Source organism: Elephas maximus, chromosome 8 (genome assembly GCF_024166365.1).
Source record: "Elephas maximus indicus isolate mEleMax1 chromosome 8, mEleMax1 primary haplotype, whole genome shotgun sequence".
NCBI classification, from domain to species: domain Eukaryota; kingdom Metazoa; phylum Chordata; class Mammalia; order Proboscidea; family Elephantidae; genus Elephas; species Elephas maximus.
The window spans coordinates 11,502,040-11,522,932 of NC_064826.1; the positions used below are offsets into that span (position 1 = coordinate 11,502,040).

General features: G+C 40.2%; 1 protein-coding gene across 4 annotated transcripts in view; it reads right to left on the minus strand.

Annotated features, from left to right (window-relative positions):
• TRIM24 (tripartite motif containing 24) overlaps window positions 1-20,893 on the minus strand; it is a 128,314-nt gene that overhangs the window by 66,462 nt on the left and 40,959 nt on the right. For all 4 annotated transcript variants that reach the window (XM_049893909.1, XM_049893907.1, XM_049893910.1 and 1 more), the window contains exons 2-3: window positions 8,069-8,187; window positions 789-936 (exon numbers count right to left, since the gene is read on the minus strand). In XM_049893909.1, coding sequence (XP_049749866.1) covers window positions 789-936; window positions 8,069-8,187 — 267 coding nt within the window. The remainder of the gene's footprint in view (window positions 1-788; window positions 937-8,068; window positions 8,188-20,893) is intronic.

Here is a 20,893-nt window from a genome sequence, read left to right on the forward strand (position 1 = left end):
GTGACGAGCTTCCGTTCATCCTCGAGTTACAGATTCAGACGAGCTTCCGTTCATCCTCGAGTTACAGATTCAGCCTGAAACTGAGTCCCAATTCTGAGTTTGGCCGTCCTAACATCTGTTCCAGGAGAATTCCTCAGGCCAAACTGTGATTGCTTATGAGCTTCTAGTCTTGGTTACACTGTAAACTCCCAGAAGGCAGGGAGGATCTGTTTTACTCACCTTTTCATCCCCAGTACCTAACAAAGTTCCTGGAATACGGAGTAGGCATACAAACACTAGTTGACTCAATGAATAAAAAAAGTAAAATAATTTTCAAGCAAAAATATATTAATGAACTTTACATTAAAAGCAATACAATAAAACCCAGAAACTAAAAAATTCTATAAAAAGCTTCTCTGGTGTATCATGAAGCTAGTTTACTACAAGAATATCAGAAGGAAGAGCTGTAAAACTGTACTTTAAGCCTATCCCTTGTCATCTTAAGAGACAAAGGAAAAAAGAAGAGCGAACCTTTTAAAAGGGAACTTTCTGTTTCATTTGCTGTGCGCTCACACCAAGTCAAGACGTTTACAGGGGCAGGAGGGTTGGACGTGTGCGGTGAGGCAGGCCGACTCTGTATCCATCCATGCTTACCAACATTTGTAACTACTCAAATTTCAACTATTGCATAGACCTCCTTTGTATTTAATACTTACAAATGTATCATAACAAATCAGTATAGGAGAGAAAAGAAGGTGGAAGGAATAGAAGAGGAAAAAAAAAAAAACAAAACAGCACTAACTGATTACCTGGAGACACCTCCTCTTTCTGTCTGACAGTGTGGTCTTTTGTGAACTTGACCCTCTGATGAGCTCTGATGCAGGTCTTGCAGAGCCACTCCACACACTCCACACAAAACCCATTTGCTTCTGCATTGTCCTCACAGCTTGTACACACCTGGTCATAAAAGGAACACACCACAGGAATTTTTGAGGGAAAATGAAGAGCTGGTCGCCATTAGTCATACATAAATGAATTTACCAACTATACTTGCCTCTATCAGCTATCTTAATAGTGTTTACAAGTTTAAACTGACATTAAGTGTTAAATTTTATGTATATACAGTATTTATAATATAGTTAAATATTTATAATACAGACACACAGTGATTATATAATATATACTGTATAAGTAATGTTTATATATTTTTACATACATGTGTATAAAATGGAAATACTGTGAATAGGCAACAATCTAAGTACATCTTCTCCTTAGTTCAGTATGTCAAATAGTCCAAGCATTGTGCTAAGTGTTAGGGATACAACAATCAGGAAAAGCAAACATGGTCCTTGCCCTTGTGATACCTAGTCTCACAGGTGGAGTGCAGGTTCCAGTCCCAGGTCCCCCACTTACTGGCTGAGTGGTCTTGGGCACGTTACTTACAGTACTCACTCATCTCTAAAGTGAGAGTGATAATACAATTGTACTGAGCAGTTGTGAAGATCACCCTTTCAATAGACAATTTTATATACAGTTCACAAGTGTGAGGCGGACAGACATTACTGGAATACTCACACTGGTATGTATCAACCTACAAACCGAGAAGTACCCTAAAGGAAACGTACAAGCTCTATGAGCACATGATGGGGAGCTGAGCTTGTGTCAGTGGGTGTGGAGGCTTGGGGAAAGCAGAGGAAGGATTACCAAGGAAGGCGAACCCCTAACGGGGTCACGTTCGTCTTGAAGGTTGGGTGTCAATGCCTGGATGGAGAGCCTCTCTGGCAGATAGCAACAAGTACAAAGGGCAGAAGGACCACGGCAGGTTCAAAGACGGAGAGAAGGTCAGCATGACTGAAGTGGAGGCCAAAGCGAAGACCGGCCAGACAGAGCCCTTACACCAGGGAAGGCAGCCAGGGGCAGGATCAAGCAGGTCTTTTGAGAACTGTGTAAGTCTACTCAAAGTTTTTAAATAAGGTGAGGTGGCCAGCTTTGCATTTTAAAAATTGTTTTGGTTGCAGTGTGAAAAAAAGATTAAAAAAAGGGCAAGTGTTTCTGCATCGAGATGAGTCAAGTGGCTTTGTTGGTGGTTTAGGTGAGGGTAGAGGAAGCGGAGCTGAAGAGAAGAGGACAGTTTGGGAGCAACTTAGGCGGCTGCACTGATAGGCCGGCAGATGAGGTAGCGGAGCTGGCTCCTCTGCTTCTGGCTTGTGCCTGTGCAGATGAGGATGCTACCCTCTGAGAACGGGCACTGAGGTCATACACCATCTACAGAGTGCTCATGACAGCATTTGTGGTTGAGTAAAAAGAACGGGAATTGTTTCCTCACTCGCTCAGTGGTTTGTGGTAACCAAATTCCAGATACCTGGATAACATTTCCACAAACCAAAGGCTACCTGTTCTCAGCTCTTACCATCTTCAACCTTGCTAACTTCATCTGACACCACTGGCTCCTGCTTTCTAGAAATCACCTAGATTCCCTTCTACCTCCCCATCCACTTATCTCCCAACGCCCCTTCTGGATCCTCCACTCACTTCTCATCCTCGTCAGGTGCTGTCAATTTATTAGATCTCAGTAGTCTTTTCCCTGGAAATTGGTCTCATCTACTCAGTGTCAACTACCACCTTCTATAAAGATCCCACCTAAAAATGTAATCTCTACTCTGTTGTAAAAATGAAGGAGGAATCTTCCATTTATACTGTAAAGAGAGATCTGGCTAGTACATACAGTTAGAGAACAAAAAATCAAGGTGGAAATTTTATATATATATATATATATAAAAAACATGCTACTGTTTAAGGAAGATGGGGTGGAATGGATAACTATATATACATATTTGCTTTTATTTTTAAAATTACATGAATTATAAATAAATTACACATAAAAAATGTTGAAAAAGGAAGGGCAAACCGTAAAAAAATTAAATGGTTCCCTGTAAGGTAGGGAAGAAATAAGGTAGTGGGGGCAAAGGCAGAAGTCTGAGTTCTCCGGATACACTGTTTCTTAGATCTTATTTTGGAACCATATAAATGTTTTACATGTAAGTTATACAAATGTAAATTTAAAACCTTTTTAAAAATCCCTGAACACCAAAACCAAACTGAAACCAATGAGTGCCTATCAAGTGGGTGGCTTTACCACAGAGATAAGGATTATTTTTTCTGAGCAGCCTGAAACACGCTGATTTGATTGAACATCCCCCAGTGTACCCGGCAGCGATTGCCACGCCACGTTGCTTGCTCTGTTTTGACAGAAACAGCTCCATAACTTCTACTCTCGGGACCAACTCTACTCTTGTTTAAGCTGTTTTGTGATGCAGGCACTAGGACTCTGCAAACCACCGCCATGGTTCACCAGCTGGCTGGTGCTGTGGGAGACGGAAGGCCTAAGGGCAGGGGACTTGACCTTCCAGGTTGCCTTCCGGTTGGCCCCCTAAGCCCTTGCAGTTTCTGAGCAGCAGTCCATCGATGCTTCTTCACCCCAGCAGCAGCAGCTCCTTCCTACAGCAGCAGCCACATCTAGTTTGCCATTTTTCCCACACTTGTAGAAGGAGCTTTGCTGCGGCCAACTTCAGGGAAACCATCACTCGAAAGTCTGAGTCCCATGTCCTGAGACACCAGTGCCGAACGGTAACGCCTCCTCAGATGTCTGAGTCTAAGTTCCAGCAGGGCCTTGCTCTAACTTTCTAAGTTTTAATAATTCCAACCTTTTGCCTTTGTTCCCTTGGCTGCTTCCTCAGTTGCTACTTCTGTGATGGTTAACAATTTTTTTTTTCTCTTTAACTTTATTGTGTTTTAGGTGAAAGCCTTCAGCTCCAATTAATTTCTCATTCAAAACTTTATACACATACTGTTTTGTGACATTGGTTGCAATTCCCACGCGACAGCTGGCTCCCCCTTTCCACCTTGAGTTCCCTGTGTCCATTTGTCCAGTTCCTGCCCCTTCCTGCCTTCTCATTTTACTTTTGGACAGGATCTGCCCATTTGGTCTCATAGATTTGACTGAACTAGAAAGCACATTCCTCACATGTGTTACTTTTTATTTTATAGGCCTGTCTAATCTTGTCTGAAAACTGGGCTTTGGGAATGGCTTCAGGTCTGAGTTAGCAGACTGCTCAGGGGAACAATTCTTAGTTTTAAGAATTAAAATGGTTCCAGATTGAACCTTAACTATATATGTATAACAACAACAAATACACACACACATACACACACATGCATATATATACAGTACTGCATATAATAAGGAAACCCTGTTGGCGTAGTGGTTAAGAGCTACGGCTGCTAACCAAAAGGTCAGCAGTTCAAAATCAGCAGGCGCTCCTTGGAAACCCTATGGGGCAGCTCAACTCTGTCCTATAGGGTAGCTGAGTCAGAACCGACTTGACGACGACGGGTTTTCGTTTATATACAATGAGGCACTGGTATTTCTGTGGTAGAATTTCTGTGGTAGAATCCTTGCCTTCCATGTGCGAGACCTGGGTTCAATTCCTGGCCAACCACCTCATGTGCTGCTACCACCTGTCTGTCAGTGGGGGCTTGTGCGTTGCTGTGATGTTATCAGGTTTCAGGGGAGCTTCCAGATGAAGACTGACTAGGAAGGAAGGCCTGGCAATCTACCTCTAAAAAGTCAGCCAATGAAAACCCTATGCATATATAAAGTTTAATCCCACTGAGCATGGGAGGGGTCGCCATGAGTTGGGGACAACTGGACAGCAGCTAAAACAACAACATTACATACAAGAGGATACTGGGTATACCTGTAGTATAAAGTGAATATATCCATGTCATTAAGAACCCAGATTTCCAGCAGAGAAGAGATACAAATATAAAATCAAGAAAGTAAAACCCTATACTTCTTTTTGTTCTAAAAAGGATTCATTAGATCATTCCCATGGAAGATCAGGAAAAATGCCCAACTCAATGGCAAGGAGCACCCCCAGCATCCATATTATGGTCTCCAATTACCATTTCCCACTAAAAGGGAACAGAGCTCCTTGGAGAAATGGCTGGTTTCAGGTCTATCGCAAAAAATGAACAGTATCTTGTCAAAACAGAAAGCAAGAAAGACAGCAGTGACTACTGTAGCTGGATCAGAAGGACTCAGGAATCAACGTGAGGCTCCCATTGCCCAGACGGTACACTTTGAATACTAATAACAACCACAACATATTTTTTTCAAAAATCCATGAGTTTGAAATAATATACATACATACACGCACATGCATACACACACAGAGAGACCTACCTCATTGGTCACCCCCAGAAGGATGCTAAAAAATTCACTACTCTAAAAACTGGTAACTAAAGGGAAAGAATCCTTTTCTGTATAAACTATACCTTAGGGTAGCCAAAAAACTGATAAAGGAAGTTTTCTCTCCCTACTCCAGGTAAGAAGTAAAGGGAATGACAGAATGAGAACATCACCATTTTTCAAAGCCCTAATGAAATAAGCTTGGTGAAGAATACTGAATATACCATGGACTGTCAAATGAACAAACAAATCTGTCTTGGAAGAAGTACAGCCAGAATACTCATTAGAGGCAAGGATGGAGAGACTTCATCTCACATGCTTTGGACATGTTATCAAGAGGGACCAGTTCCTGGAGAAGGACATCATGCTTGGTAAAATAGAGGGTCAGTGAAAAAGAGGAAGACCCTCAATGAGATGGACTGACACAGCGGTTGCAACAACGGGCTAAAGCATAGCAACGAAGGTGAGGATGGAGCAGGACCAGGCAGTGTTTCGTTCTGTCGTACCCAAGGCCACTATGAGTCAGAGACAACTAGATAGCACCTAACAACAACAATGAAATAAGGGATCTTGGCGAAATCATTAATGGTCATCAGTATCACGGAAAAAAAGACATCATATCATGTATCTCCTGATGGAAACACACATGCACACATGACGAAAATATTCTTACACTTCCTCCCTCAAAGAACCCTGAATCTAAACACAACTCTACACTTTCATTACCAGCTTACAAAATACAGGAGACGGAAGCCTGGAAAATGATATTATGGAGATGGAATTAGCAAGATTAAGAGTAACTCTACTGAACCACCCAGTTCACCCAACAGAAACAAACTATGGTTTTACCAAAAACAAAACCGAAAAAAAAAAACAAAACACCATTACCACAATTAGAGACATTGATCACTATCCAGATGTTTGATAATATTAAGGAATTACTGTTAACTTCTTCCATATGAAACTGATATGGCAGTTATGTTTATGAGAGAAAGACCCTTTTTTAATAGAAACACAGACTGAAATATTTATGGATGAAATGATATAATGTCTGGGATTAACTTCACCATAATTCAGCGGTGGTGGGGTGGTAGGGGTAGTGTCAGGACATAGGTTAAGAGTTGCTGACCGCTGAGCTATGTGATGGATATCTGGGAATGCTTTTTGGTAAATGCTCGAAATTACCCACAAAAAAAGTTAAAACAAAATAAAAATACCTCCAGCTATGAACTCTCTCAAGAGCTCCAGTCTGATCCCTGAGGATACCTGCTCTGTAAGTCTCCTAAACCTGCTATCATCATCTCCTAAACCCGCTGCCGTCTGGTCAATTCCGACTCAGAGCGACCCTATAGGACAGAGCAGAACCACCCCCCAGGGTTTCCAAGGAGAACCTGGTCGATTTGAACTGCCAACCTTTTGGTTAGCGGCGGTAGCTCTTAACCACTCTGCCACCAGGGTTTCCACCATCCTGGTAGTGGTAGTTTAAACCAATCGTCTCTTACCCCCCACATCCGATCAGGCATATCCACCCTGCATGGGTTGTCACTTGGCCCCTTCCGTTCCTTATTCCCTCCATGCTAGGTTAGCTCTCACACCTCTTGCCTCATGCTTCCCAGCTCCAGTTCATCCTACCACACCCTGACGTGTACTCTAGTCCCACACCAGATATAGTACCTTCTATCCCCACTCAACAACAACAACCAGACTCTCTAGTTCAAATGATTATAATTTTTCCCTATTAAGTTTCTGCAGCAGAAGCAGAGTAAATAAACATGGATGTACTGAAAATTAACTGATTATTGTTATTATTGTTGGGTGCTGTTGATTCCAACTCATAACGACCTATAGGACAGAGTAAACTACCTCATAGGGTTTCCAAGGTTGTAATCTTTATGAAAGCAGACTGCCACATCTTTCTCCCTTGGAGTGGCTGGTGGGTTCAAACCACAAATCTCAGCAGTTGAGCACCTGACAGTTTCGTCATCATGGCTCCTTAATTGATTGTATAAGGGTATAAAGCTGTCTCTCTTAAACGACACTTTCAAGGTAATCACATGTAGAAAAGAAGACGTTCTTGAAAATGCAGAAACATAACTAATCAAAGACATGGTGTTTTTCATATGTATCATTATAGAGTTTATCATTAAAATAGAAAAAAAATGAGAAAAGGAGTTTGAAATAAATATCCAATTAATAAATAGTAAAAGTACAAAAAAAAAAAAAATGAGGAAAAAAATGCCAAGTGTAGAATAAAGGGTATCTCTGGAAGCCATGGAAACCCTGGTGGCGTAGTGGTTAAGAGCTATAGCTGCTAACCAAAAGGTCGGCAGTTCAAATCCACTAGGCGCTCCTTGGAAACTCTACGGGCCACTTCTGCTCTGCCCTATAGGGTCGCTATGAGTTAGAACCGACTCAATGGCAACAAGTTTGCTTTAGTTTTTTTTTCTGGGGGGCACAGGGGGGCAGATGTGCAATCAGGGGTCTCTATATTGGCACTGCTTACTTATTAAGTTGGCATTATTATTCCTTCTATAAAATCAAACCAAACTAAACCCATTGCCATCAAGTTGATTTCAACTCACAGTGACCTTACAAGACAGAGAGATCACAACTGCCCCATACGGTTTCCAAGTCTGTAAATCTTTAAGTAAGCAGGCTGCGACATTTTTCTCCCAAGCAGCAGCTGGCAGGTTTGAACTGCTGATCTTCAGTTAGCAGCCCAGCACTTTTCAAAACTACGACGGTCTAAAGTTTGACTCCTTTATTTTAGAGTCCTCCAGCTTTTAGGCCGCCTCACCAGGAGGAGGAGGCCAAAGTTTCAAAATTCAACGTACTTACCTGATTAGACTTTTCTACTGTACTGCTGGGAACCTCAGTAGTGTCCTTCACAAAAAAATTATCTATGATGTGTCTCTCTGCACATTCTTGACTGCAAACTGGACAACGAATGACTCCAACTGGGAAAGACAAAATTGCATTCTAAGTTTTAATACAAATATACTGAGTACTAAACCATCACATCCATCCACACTGTGACTGGGCTCTTTTACAATGCCCAATCTCCTCAAATTCCTACTGCTATCAGTTAACACAAAGCAATTCAGTATGCGTAGATATGTGAATTTTATTTAAATATATCACAGACGCATTATATTAAACAATGCACACACCTTCACAATTTGAAATGAGGTGCCCCTGCAAAGAAACATCCCCATGGGCTACTTTTTAATGTTTGCATCTTTTCTAGCAGTGATTTTCTAACACGGATGTAGAGAATGACATGAGACATTTTTAAAAGAACAGAGAATGCTGGTCTCTCTCTCGAGACCTATGGAATCAGGATTTCTGGGAGTGGAACACAGACATACTCGTTTTATTTAAAATCTCCATGAGAGAATAAGAAATACTGTTCTCTCTGTTCCTCTTTAACAACTGTAAATCATGTTCCTTTGGGAAAAAAAAGATCATCTTTCATAGTTAGTGTTTAGTAAAAACAATAAATAATTAATAACTACGAATGATGCTGCAATTTGTACCCAGGAGACCACAGTAAAGGTTCCAGATATATTTTCTATAAAATGATATGTTTAAGAATAAACACAAAAAAATCTAAAGGTCAATTTCAGGTATATATGCAAACAGCAAACAAAAATTTTAACGAAAAAAAAATTCCATTTGACAATATAAACAATTATATAAAGTACCTAGGAATAAATTTTTAAAAAATGTGCAAGGCCATTGTGGAAAAAAAAAAATGCTAAACTAAATCTAAAACTATTTTAAAATATCTTTAAAAAAAAAAAGTTTCTGACAGGAGAGATGCCAATTCTCCCCAAACATATCTATAAATTCAAAGCTGTTCTAATTGTAACCCCCACAGGAAATTCAACGGAATTTTTAAAAGCTGGGCAGTGGAGGAGGGCATGCCTATTAGACAACGAGAGTCTATAAAGTGACTGCAATGAAGACAGTGTGTTATTTGTGTAAGGATAAACAAAAATGGAGCAGATCAGATCCCAGACAAGGCTCACACACATGCACACTATATACCACTGACGTGGCCGCAGAAATCAGTGGACTTTTCACGATGCGCCGACAACTAGTTATCCACGTGGGGGAGAAAATGTAATCAGATCCTCCCTCTACTCCATCCAGAAAAACAGTAATTTTGGATGGATTAAGTGCTTTAAAACTTGCACAAGGCAATATAGGATTATATCTGTGCGACCTTAGAGCAGGAATGAACCTCTTAAGCACAAAACAAAAAGCAGAGCCATAAGAGAAAGATTAAGAAATTCAACTATATCAAAGTAAAGGACTAGTTAGTGAAAAGAGTACCATGAAAAAAGTAAAAAGGCAAACCCCAGATTGGGAGAAGACATAGCCAACACCAAGTACTGAGGAACAATTAATACTTAAAATCTGTAGAGATATGAGGATGTATTTCACAGAAAAGAAAACATAACCTAATAAACATATCTAAAGGTGCTTAGTTCAGAAAGAAACCCTGGTGGCGTAGCGGTTAAGTGCTACGGGTGCTAACCAAAGGGTCGGCAGTTCAAATCTCCCAGGTGCTCCTTGGAAACTCTATGGGGCAGCTCTACTCTGTCCTATAGGGTTGCTATGAGTCAGAATCAACTCGACAGCACTGGGTTTGGTTTACTTCAGAAAAGACAAAGTAAACCTATTTTTCTTTATTCTTCCTGCGAAGTGCAGCTAAAAACTCTAGACAGTGTGTGTATGTTTATAGGTGTCTGTGAGTGTATGCGTGTGTGTGTACACACACACACATATATAAAAGAAACATAAGACGACTCTGAAAGGTGGAAAGAAGGCAGACCTGCCAGAGACCTCAGGACCCAAAGGCCCACATGGTGGCGAGGTTCCTGGGCTTTCTTTTAACCTCATATATCCCAGACTGAGTGCTCATGAAACTGATAACCCAGAAATGCCAACAGGTGCAAATGACAAGAAAATCACCACAAGCCTGTTCTCTAGCCCAAGGACCATGTAGCATGTAGCAGACAGAAAACTTTTAGACCGTAACGGCTCCATGCCAGCAGATGCCACTGTGCTGTAGTTATGTAAGATGTAACCACTGGGGGAAATGGGGTGCACAGAAAAAAAGGGTACATGGGACCTCTCCACATCTTCCTATGACACTATAAATATCTCCAAAGTTAGGAAAAGGCTAAAAAGAACTAACATTTAACATTCTCTTGGTGTGCACTGATTTCTCCACATCGCACAGATGAGCAGACTGAGATCAGAGAATCTGGTGACCCTGACCACGGTCACACAAGCCCATGCCTTGTGTGTGACTGCACTTTACAAAAACCGGGTTAGCCAACCATGGGATAATAGACCACACCACTACTCTGACAGGTGTCAGTCCATGAATTTACAAAGAATCCCATTTGTACATGTTGGTGAATTTCATCTAGGCTAATTTGAACCCAAATAAATACTAACTCAACGATACCTTTTTACCCATAAAGTTAGCGGTAAAATGGAATTTCTATTCCTCCAAGTCTGTGTACATGTATGGTTCCTCCAAACAAACTGGAAGTGGGCAGCACCTAGAATATAGCCCCCCAGAAACTGGAGCAATTAAAATCTGAATAAAGAAAAAATTCTCCCAGAAGTATGGACATTTTGAATTTCATCATTCATCACTGTGTACTTAATGGCCATAGTTGTTTCTTTATGTTATTTATTTAACTAGCTTGAAACAAACTTACTTATTTTAGTGTTTATTGTTTGGCTATCACCAGCAGAACATAAACTTCAGGAGGGCAGAGACTTTTGTTGGTTTTGTTCATCAGTAGCACAAAGCACCAACAATAGGTATTTGTTGAGTGAGTGAACAAACTCCCTTGTAATTCACATACCCTGTGATCCACGATGCCACCACAGAGAAAGTATTATAGTTCCACGGCAGAGAACACGTGCAACAACGGGCACAGCAGCATTTTTTGTAAAGCACACAGCTGGAAACAAGCCAAATGTCTAACAATAGTGAGACAAAAAACTGTGGAATAGTCAAGTAATGGAACACTGTACAATAGAAATTAATGCACTTAAACTACAAATATCAACACGACTGAAAAAACCCCCCAAAACTAAACCCACTGCCATCTAGTCAATTCCGACCCTGTAAGACAGAGTAGAACCACCCCACGGGGCTTCCAAGGCGCTAATCTTTGCGAAGCAGATGGCCACATCTTTCTCCCGTTGAGCAGCTGGTGGGTTTGAACTACTTCCAAATAAGCACTTAACCACTGTGCCGTCAGGGCTCCCAACATGACTAAATCCCCCCCTCCCCCAAATGGTCAAATCCAAATAAAATCTTGTATCAGAAAGCATACACAGCTGATAAAACTATAAAGAAAAGCAAAGAAATGGTTAACGCAAAATCCTGCTTGGAAAGGAGGAAACAGGAAGCAGTTCCCCTCCAGTACTGAATTCAGCCCATCTATCTTCCCTGAACCAAACCAGGCCTGAGGGCAGGTGGGGTCTAAAAAATAAAAAACTGCCATCAAGTCGATTCCAACTCACAAAGACCCTAGAGCCCTGGTGGCACAGTGGTTAAGAGCTACGGCTGCTAACCAAAAGACTGGCAGTTCAAATCCACCAGCCGCTCCTTGGAAACCGTATGGGGCAGTTCTACTCTGTCCTATAGGGTCACTATGAGTCAGGTGGGGGTGAGCGGATACAAATGAGGCCTGGGGTCCTGCCCGAGACCAGCTAGCTTCTGCCAGAGCTCTCATCTGAGCTAGAAAACAGCCTGAGGACAAGCAACCCTCCCGGCAAGCCAGCTTAAGTATCATTCCCATTTTCATATTAAGGAACTCAGCACCATGACTTGCCCATGGTCACACAATTGTTGATGCACGCCCTCGACTAGCATCCGACCCATAGCAAACCCATGTGACAAGAGTAGAACTGTCCATAGGCTGAAATCTTTACAGGTGCAGATCGTCAGGTCTTTTGCCCACGGAACCACTGTGTGGGTTCAAACCGCTAACCTCTTGGTTATTAGCAGATGTGTGCTGAACTGTTGTACCACCAGGGCTCTTTCTGAAGTCTGTCTCCTCTTCTGTAAAACAGTAATACAGGATAGTCATGATGAGGATGGCTACCATATTGAAACTTGCCATGTTCCAGTTATTGTACTAAATACTTAACATTCATTAGAACAACCGTGAGGCAGGATTGTTAGAGGATTATAGGAGTAAATGCCTTCAGGTAACAAGGGCTGGCCCTTTCCAGAAGGAACAGCAACACTTCATCTACCCGATTTCCTCAAAGTATTGCCTCTTGGGGCTACAATTGCACTCTGAGGCAGAGGTGAATCTCCACCTAACAGGAAATAATCGGAACTTAATTCACGGTACCTAAATGTTGAATCCCCGATCTGTGTCCCTACCCATACTTTGTTCCCAAGACCCAGATGTATCTTTTCAGTACAAGACAAACCAGGCACCACACGTGAAAAAGTAAGTGTTGGAATGCCTATATGACGAGGATGAGTCTTTTGACATGCTGTCCCGGAAACTGTGGAAATACTGTGAAAACAATTCAACTCCCCCTTTTGAAAAGCGAAAATGTGAAATCAGAAATGCAAGTAGGGCATCATCTTTCGAATAGACTCGACAGCAACTAACAACAACAGTATTACACACTGTGGATCATATGGACGAGTGGATAGATGAAAGGAACACTAGATAGATCAGAACCAGTCAGGGAACTATATTTCAAAATCTTTGCAGAAAAAGAGCTACACAATGCAAACTAGTGCTCTGTCCATGGTCCTGTCGACATCATTGCTGGATGGTTACTCAACACACATACGTGCATATACAGTGAAAGCCAAGACAGCAGAACTCTAAGAGGCTGCTTTGTTCTCTTCTGGGTCTCCCAAGCTTTCCACCTTTGACGGGGTACAGTCTTACCACTTTTCCATCGCTCTCTATTAGTGGAAAATATTTGAGTTTTCCTTCTTTCTGCCTTACACAGGCTCCAGCTTTCTCAAGTTTTACTGTACAATAAAAAACCAGGGTTTAAACCTGGTTCACTCTGATCTGACCCACTGCTGAGAATTTCTGTTTCCACCCCCAGATACACTGAATCAGAATCCACATTTTAACAAGATCCCAGGTGATTCTCATATATACATATAATGTATATCTGATTCACTGTATATGGAGTAGAAACGCAAATTCTCAGCAGGAGGCTGAACCAGAATAAACCAGTTGGAAGCCCTGCAAAAGGCCCAAATGAATGCTGTCTATAAGAAACCCACTCTAAAGACAGTTTTTCATAGGAAACATAGAGGAGCTTATAGTAATATTAGACAAAGTAGACTTCAGAACAAGGACTATTACCAGAGATAAAATGGAAACATCACGTAATGACAAAGGGTCAGTTCTTCAAGAACACATAACAATCCTAAATGTGCATGTGCCTAATTAACAAAGTTTCAGAATACGTAATATAAAAATGGATATATCTGAAAAGAAAAGCAGGTAAATCCACAATTATAGTTGGAGATTTCAATTCTCCTCTCTCAATAATCAACAGAGCGGTAGACAGAAAACCAGTAAGGATATAAAAGACTTGAAGAAAAGAATAACTGGATACAACTGACATTTAAAGAACTCGCCTACGTTGGCAGAATGCACATCCTTTAGCCGTGCATGGAATACTCACTGAGAGAACACACGCAGGGCAAAACAAACAAGTTTAGGTAAATTTAAAAGAATGAAAACATACAAACTATGTTCCATGACCACAATTAGATCAACTCATAAATCAGTAACAGAAAAATCTAGAAAATCCCAAATATTCAGAAACTGAGCCACTTACTTCCAAATAACCCATGCATCAAGGCAAGGTCTGAACACCCAAGAGTCTAAGCTTCCATCTCAAGACGCTAGAAAAGAAGAGTAAACTAACGACAAGGAAAGTGGAAGGAAGGAAATAAAGAAGAGAACTCAATAAAATAGAAAACGAGAAAAAATAACTCTCCAGCCAGACTAAGAAAAAAAATGACCAAAATAAGGACTAAAAATAGAGGATATTTCTACAGATCCTAAGGGCCTTAAAAACGTAGTGAAGGAATATTATGAACAACTTGAACGGACTGACTCCTTGAAAGACACAATTACCAAAACCTCAAGAAGAAAGAGAAAACCTGAACAGCCCTGAACTAAAGAAATCATAATTAAAAATTTTCCCACAAAGAAAAGTCAAGGCCCAGGGGGCTCCAGTGATGAATTATATCAACCACTTAAAGATAATACCAAACATAAACAAACCCTTTTAGAAAACAGAGGGAACACTTCCCACCTCATTTTATGAGGCCAGTATTGCCCTAAACTGAAACCAGATGAAGTGATTACAAGGAAATTATATACCAATATCCTCTGTCCTACAGGGTCCTATGACTTGGAATCGACTTGACGGCACTGGGTTTTATCCCTCATGAATAAAGATTTTTTCAAAAAGTCATTAATAAATTACTAGAAAATCAAAACCAGAAATATATAAAAAGAATAATACATCATGACTAAGTAGGGTTTATCCCAGAAATACAAGGCTGGTTGAGCATTCAAATAAATTAATTTGCCATATTATCAAATGAAGGTGAAGAGCCATATAACAACCTCAATAAATCCAGGGGGGGTGGTGAAAATCTGAAAAAGTCAACACCTATTCATGATAAAAACTCTCAGCAACCCAGGAATAGAAAGAAACGTCCTAAACCTGATGAAGGCCATCTGTGAAAACCCCACAGCTGATGTAGTATTTAATGGTGAAAGAATGAATGCTTCCTGCAGTCATCAGGAACACACCACTTCTAGTCAAAGCTGTTTTGGTCAATAAGAACGGCAAGATAAAGAAAGAAAAGGCAAATAAAATGGAAAAGAAAAAGTAAAACTTTTTATTCACAGGTGACATGACTGTGTGTTAAAAAAAAAAAAAAAAGACTAAGGGATCCATAAAAAAGCTACTTGAAATACTTAGGGAAAATTTTTAAAAACATATGTGCAAGTCCTGTATAGTGAAGACTACAAAACAAAAATTAAAGCAAGCCTAAATACAATGAGACATTAACATGGGTTGTAAAACTCAGTACTGTTAAGATGTTCCTTCTCCCCAAACTGATCTAGAAATTCAATCCAATCTCAATCAAAACTCTAGCAGGCTTTCTGTAGAAACTGACAAGCAGAATCTAAAATTTATATGAAAATGCAAAGGACCAAAAACAGCAAGTAACAATCTGAAAAAGAACAAATTTGGAGGACTTATGCTACTTGATTTCATGACTTACTATAAAGCTACATTAACTGCAATGGATTGAATTGTGTCCCCCCCCAAAAGATATGAATGTGACCTTGTTCAGGAAAAACGGGTTCTTTTTGTTTGTTTTGTTTTGCAGATGTAATCAGTTAGATTAAATTAAGTCATACCAGAGTAGGGTTAGTCCTAATCCTAATCCAACCCTATGGCTTTGTATAAGAGAGAAGGTCAGATGTGGAAATGGAATCATACAGAGGGGGAAGACAGCATGTGAGCATTCATCTGCAAGCCACATAATGCCTGGAAACACCCAGGACTACAGAAGATAAAAGAGACAAAGAAGCATCTTCGCCTAGAACCCAACAGAAAGAGAAGAGTCCTGCCAACACCCTGAATTTGGGCTTCTAGCCTCTGTAACTGTGAAGCAAATACATTTTTGCGTTCTTTAAAGTCACCTACTTTGTGGTATTTTGTTATGGCAGCCCTAGGAAAGTAAGACTGGGTAGTATTCCTGTAAGGATGAAAATACAGAATAGTGGGATGGTACAAAGAGCCCAGAAACAGAAACAGGCATATAGAATGTCTATCAAGGATTTAATCAACTCAAAACAATCAACTGAGAGACAACAGACAAGAATTTTGTAGAACTGAAGTGGCAAATCCTATGTATTTTTCAAAATGAATAAATCCCAAATAGAAAAAAAAAAAAAACCAAAAACCCAACATCTAGATATATTCCACTGAAACTGCAAAAACAGAAGACAAAGGAGAAAATTTTACAGGTAAAGAAAAACAAGGTTATCGTCAAAAGAGACAAAGTAACACTGACAGCCTACTTCTTATCAACAACAATGGAAGCTAGAAGCAGGGCTTTGGATGGATTCAGCCCTAGCCAAGGAAGTGAAATGTGCACATACCCGAAGTTTTAAAATACGAGTGAACAGGAACGGTTAAAGGTTGAAGCCCTGGTATGGGAGACTCGAAAGACAATTGTGGGCCCTTTTAGAAGCCTGATGTGGGAGATGGGATATTGGCCGGAATGTGGAGAGCAGAATGTGCAGTAAGCCGCCATCTTTGAGCAGAGCAGCTGTATTTCCTACTCTGCTCAAAATCCAACAGGACAGAGATTTAGTTACTATGCAACACATATGCTGCCCTTGTTTTCTAAAGCAGAGATTAAGTTTCTAGAAGGGCTCTGACACATAATTTTTCCTGTTCTGGTTTTGCTTCCTCAGCAAGGACTGAACTGGGCAGAACTGGTCTGAAGTCCTGGTTAGAAGATAGCAGAAAGACATCATCCAAGTGATAAAAGACAGTAATTGTCAAGCTAGAATTCTAAACACAGCAAAAATATCTTTAAAGACTGAAAAGAAAGAAAATTGATGCATATTGCATTATTTTAACAAAGCTCTAGGGTCACTATGAAGTCGTAATCGATTTGACAGCAACAAGTTTTTTATAGTATCCCATAATAATACAAACACTCCACTGTCACTCAGAAATGTGACATTCCACTTCCCTGTTTCAACATGGTGAATATGCACTGATAATAAAAATATGAATACTGGTTCATAGCATGGCAATACGTGTGTCATTCAAAATGGAGTCAGTGTAACTGCTACACTGTGATTTGTGGCGCACTGAGCAGCCATGTGCAGTGATGGGGTGCCATATCTCTAAGGCAGCCCTTCAACTCTGCTGTTGTCGTGCAAGAGGCGCCATAGACAACACATAAACAAATTGGCACAGCTCTTCCAATAAAAATTTAGTTATGGGCAGTGAAATCCATATTTTATACAATTACTATGTGCCATGAAATATTATATGTATAGTTTTTTTCCAACTATCTAAAAATATAAAAACCATTCTCAGCTTTCAAGCTGTAAGAAAAAGGCAGTGGGATAGATCTGTCCTGCAGCTGTGGTCTGCCCTGTTCTAAAGGTCTTGTATTATTCAGGAGGGTGAAGACACTGATTTAACTTTAGACCTTGATAAATTTAAGTATGTGTGCTGAAATGTCTAGGGCTTAAAAGAACTGGAAGAGAGCATGTAATTTCCAAATTAATAGAGGGAAAAGATGGAATAACCAAAAAATACTAATTTAAAGACGGCAATAAAAACAAAAACCAAACCCATCGCCGTCGAGTCAATTCAGACTCATAGCGACCCTATAAAACAGAGCAGAACTGCCTCCATAGAATTTCCAAGGAGCGCCTGGTGGATTTGAACTGCCGGCCGTTTGGTTAGCAGCCATAGCTCTTAACCACTATGTCAACAGGGTTTCCAAGATGGTAACAGAGAAGGCAAAAAGAAACAGAGATATCAGATGTAAACACAAATGCTCATTAAATGTAAATTTTAAAATGTACTACTTGAAAGACTGTCAGACTGGATAATAAAAATTCAACAATACGTTGTTACGCTGCCAATCTGATGTATTTTTAGGTTTACAGTTCATTTATTCTTAGTTTTAGATTTTACTTTTTCCTTTTGATCTACATTTGTTTTTGAGTTTGTAAAACATTTACACAGTTCAAAAAATCAAAAACAGTATTAAAAAGTACACCAGAAGTCTCACTTCAATCTCTATTCCACAATTTTCATCCTCCCTACACAACTTCCCTATGTTATTGTTGTTGTTAGGTGCCGTCCAGTCGGTTCCGACTCACAGCAACCCTATGCACAATAGAATGAAACATCACCCAGTCCTGCACCAACCCCACAATCGTTATGCCGGAGCTCATTGTTGCAGCCACTGTATCAACCCACCTCACTGAGGGTCTTTCTCCTTTCTGCTGACCCTGTACTTTGCCAAGCATGATGTCTTCTCCAGGGACTGATCCCTCCTGACAACATGTCCAAAGTATGCAAGACACAGCCTCGCCATCCTTGCTTCCAAGGAGCATTCTGGTTGTACTTCTTCCAAGACAGATTTGTTCGTTCTTTTGGCAGTCTATGGTATATTCAGTATTCTTTGCCAACACCACAATTCAAAGGTGTCAATTCTTCTTCAGTCTTCCTTATACACTGTCCAGCTTTCACATGCATATGATACAACTGAACATACCATGGCTTGGATCAGGGACACCTTAGTCTTCATGACGACATCTTCGCTTTTCAACACTTTAAAAGAGGTCCTTTGCAGATTTACCCAATTCAATGCATCGTTTGATTTCTTAACTGCTGTTTCCATGGCTGTTAATTGTGGATCCAAGTAAAGTGAAATCCTTGACAACTACAATCTTTTCTCCGTTTATCATGATGTTGCTCATTGGTCCAGTTGTGAGGATTTTTGTTTTCTTTATGTCAAGGTACAATCCATACTGAAGGCTGTGGTCTTTGATCTTCATTAGTAAGTGCTTCAAGTACTTTTCACTTTCAGCAAGCAATGTTGTGTCATCTGCATAATGCAGGTTGTTAATGAGTATTCCTCCAATCCTCATGCCCCATTTTTCTTCATGTATTCCAGCTTCTCGGATTATCTGCTCAGCATACAGATTGAGTAGGTATGGTGAAAGGACACAACCATCATGCACACCTTTCCTGACTTTAAACCAATCAGTATCCCCTTGTTCTGTCCGTTAGTTCCTGGTTTATCATTCTAGCATTATTTTCTTTCCTCAGAATTTCTTTTTGCAAAAATGACTAAATACTCTCATTTCTTTTGTCTTACACAGAGAGTAGCAAATTACAATATACACTGTACTGTAGCTTGCTTTTATTCACTTAACAATATATCCTGGAGACCACTCCACAGCGATACATAGATCTTCTCTCATTTTTCTTTTTTCCTCATTGTGTGGATTGCATGTATTTATATAACCAATCCTCTGATGGCTTATTTCCAATCTTTTGCTGTTACAAATGATGACACAATGAATAACCTTGTCTACATGTCCCTTTATTCCAGTGGCACGTACACCCTTAAAATAGATTCTAAGAAGTGGGTTTGCAGGTCAAAGAATAAAAGCATTTGCATTTTGTTAGAAACTGCCAAGTACACCCTCCCTAGAAATGTTACGACTGTATCCAGTTCCTCAAAGCCTTACAAAAACAGTATGTTATCAAACTTCGGAATTTTTGCCCAGATGGTAGGTGAAAAATAGCCCCCTCAGGACAGTTTTAATTCGCATTTCCCTTATTACAAGGTTACTGTCTGTCATGGATTGAATTGTGCCTCCCAAAATATGTGCCAACCCGACTAGACCATGATTCCCAGTGTATATATGGTTGGTCTCCATTTTGTGATCTGATGTAATTACTCTCTATTTTGTGAAGTGTTGTAAATCCTAACCTTTATATGTTAATGGAGCAGGATCAGTGTGGGATGTATTTTTAGTCACGGTCTTACAAGGGGAAGTGACTGAAGTCACGTCCTTACTAAAATCAAACCCTAACTTAAGTCACACCCTTATTTAAATCATACCCTTGCCCGAGTCACACCTTCTATCTTACAAGAGATAAAAGGAGAGAGAAGGAAGCAGAGAGGAAAGCGATCTCACTATCAAGAAAGACGACCCTGGAGCAAAGCGCATCCCTCTAACTCAAGGTCCCTGCTCTGGGAGCCTCCTGGACCCAGGGGAAAATTGATACCAAGATACATGGAGATCTCTTAGGAATGCATGGCCCACAGATGTCGAAAGGAGACAAGGGCCTTACCCTAGAGCCGACTGAGAGTGTATGCCTTTCCCAGAAGCTGGCGCCCTGAATTCTGACTTCTAGCCTCCTAAACTAAGAGAATAAATTTGTTTGGTAAAGCCGCCCACTTGTGGTATTTCTGGTATAGCAGCACTAGATAACTAAGACACCATCTATTCATGAGGGCCATTTATATTTGTATTTAGTGTGTTGTTGGTTTTGTCTTTCCTGTTTTGTTTTGACAAAAACTGCAAAGAAATCTTAAACTACACTCTAAATTTATTGTTGTTGATAATTTGGTACCACTATTATGAAACAAACATATTTACTGTAGATAATACAGACACATTATTTGTGTTAATATTATCAGGACCAAACTTATCCCTGTAATTGAAAAAGAAATTCAAACATGAAACCAAAGAAGTAAAAACCATGAAGTATAAAATTGACTTGGAATTATCAATATGAACTCATGAATTTTTTTAAAAATCACTTCCTAATTCTGTCAAATCAAAAGGCCTAGAGGCAATCACATTCCAGGAATATCTTGGTCATCTGGTTTCCAAATACCACTCCCTTCCCCAACTAAAGGGAAGAAACAGTTCAACCTAAGTCTGTAGCAGAGAAAATAAATACATGGTGAGGCGGGGGCATCTCACTCTGCTAGAAGGCAAGGAACAAAGAGAAACAGGGTTGTGTCAAACTGGGACAATTTGAAAA